Genomic DNA, 1,260 nt, shown 5'->3' on the forward strand with positions numbered 1-1,260 from the left:
CCCGTCCAGCGACAACGAGATTTTGACGCGGACGCGAGGCTCGCCGGTAACGCCTTAACGGTCGGTGCCCCCGCCGGAATTCCTGTCCGTCCAGCGTTTCCCAGCGAAAAGTGCGATCTGAAAAAGCGTTGCACATCGAAATTTAAAATGCAGACGACGACTTACTAGTCGCGTATACGACTCGAGAATGGAATCCGAACAGCTGCATCTCGTATTCCTCGCGTTTGCGCTTCCGTAACTCGGAAGCGGCGTCGCTCTCCATGATGAGACGAGAATCTTCTACTTTCAAACCGGCAAAGGTCCTCGATACCCTCAGACTTGCAACTGTATCCGGCGTCGGCACTCGGCCGACTCGGCGACGGGCGGCAAACGGCTGCTGAGAGTGCTGAGCTGCTCGTTCCTCTCGCACCAGCACGAGAGCACCTTGACTTGACGTCCGTTGACAAATGAATATGGCGTCCCTGCTGGTCCCTCCGCTTGCCCTGCGTACGAACGCGTCCTTTGTCCCAGTCCCGTCTCCCGTCCCGCCATGTTCGCCAATTGACAAGTCGCGGGATGCGATGGCGGCGATGGCGGCGATGGCGCAGTGGGGCACGCTGACAACGGCCACGAACGGCCCCCAATCCCAATCACGGATCAAAAAGAATCTTTTTCTGGTAGCGCCGCCTCGGACGACGGATGTCTTTCAAATTCGAATCTCATTCACCATAAATTTCGATCGGTCACGAGGAGAGCTGTGTCGATAAATGACTTTGACAGAAATGCATTTTATCGATGAGGAAAGAATTGACCAATCGCAATGGTCATCTGATCAAATTGTTCAAATGTGATTTGTTAATTTTTTCTCTGTCGGAGATCTCGGATCGATTCCTAGCATCGTGGACATCGGGCTTAAAGCGGGAAGCACAGCCTCTTGCATAAGCTCTGTGTCAAAGCGCTGTTGCCCGTATGAGGATCCGGGCTTATGCAAGAGTCTGTGCTCCCCGCTTTAAGGGGATGCTGGAGTGTTTTGTTTTATCATTATAATTTTTAAAGACTCTTCTCTTAAAGCGATGTTAAAGCCTCCTGTTTTACCACATTTCCATTCGGTGAAAAATTTCTGTATTGGATGTACGGATTGCAAAAGTATTATTGCTTAAAGTACGCACAAACAGGACCTCAGCTGTACTGGATTTCGTGAGAAAATTGAAAAAAAGTTTCAGATTCGTTAAAAATTCACTTATTTTTGGCTCGTACAGCTGTCACCTCAGATATATATTT

The 1,260-nt window shown here is 49.8% G+C and overlaps 1 protein-coding gene across 1 annotated transcript in view; it reads right to left on the reverse strand.

Annotated features, from left to right (window-relative positions):
• The window catches only part of LOC108761036 (protein MIS12 homolog), a 1,716-nt gene extending 1,436 nt beyond the window's left edge, over positions 1-280 (reverse strand). Inside the window, exon 1 of the mRNA XM_018507354.1 lies at positions 166-280. Within this exon, the coding sequence (XP_018362856.1) occupies positions 166-262 (97 nt within the window). The 5' untranslated portion in view covers positions 263-280. The remainder of the gene's footprint in view (positions 1-165) is intronic.
• Between the last annotated feature and the right edge of the window lie 980 nt (positions 281-1,260).

Source organism: Trachymyrmex cornetzi, unplaced genomic scaffold (genome assembly GCF_001594075.2).
Source record: "Trachymyrmex cornetzi isolate Tcor2-1 unplaced genomic scaffold, Tcor1.1 scaffold237, whole genome shotgun sequence".
Lineage (NCBI taxonomy): Eukaryota > Metazoa > Arthropoda > Insecta > Hymenoptera > Formicidae > Trachymyrmex > Trachymyrmex cornetzi.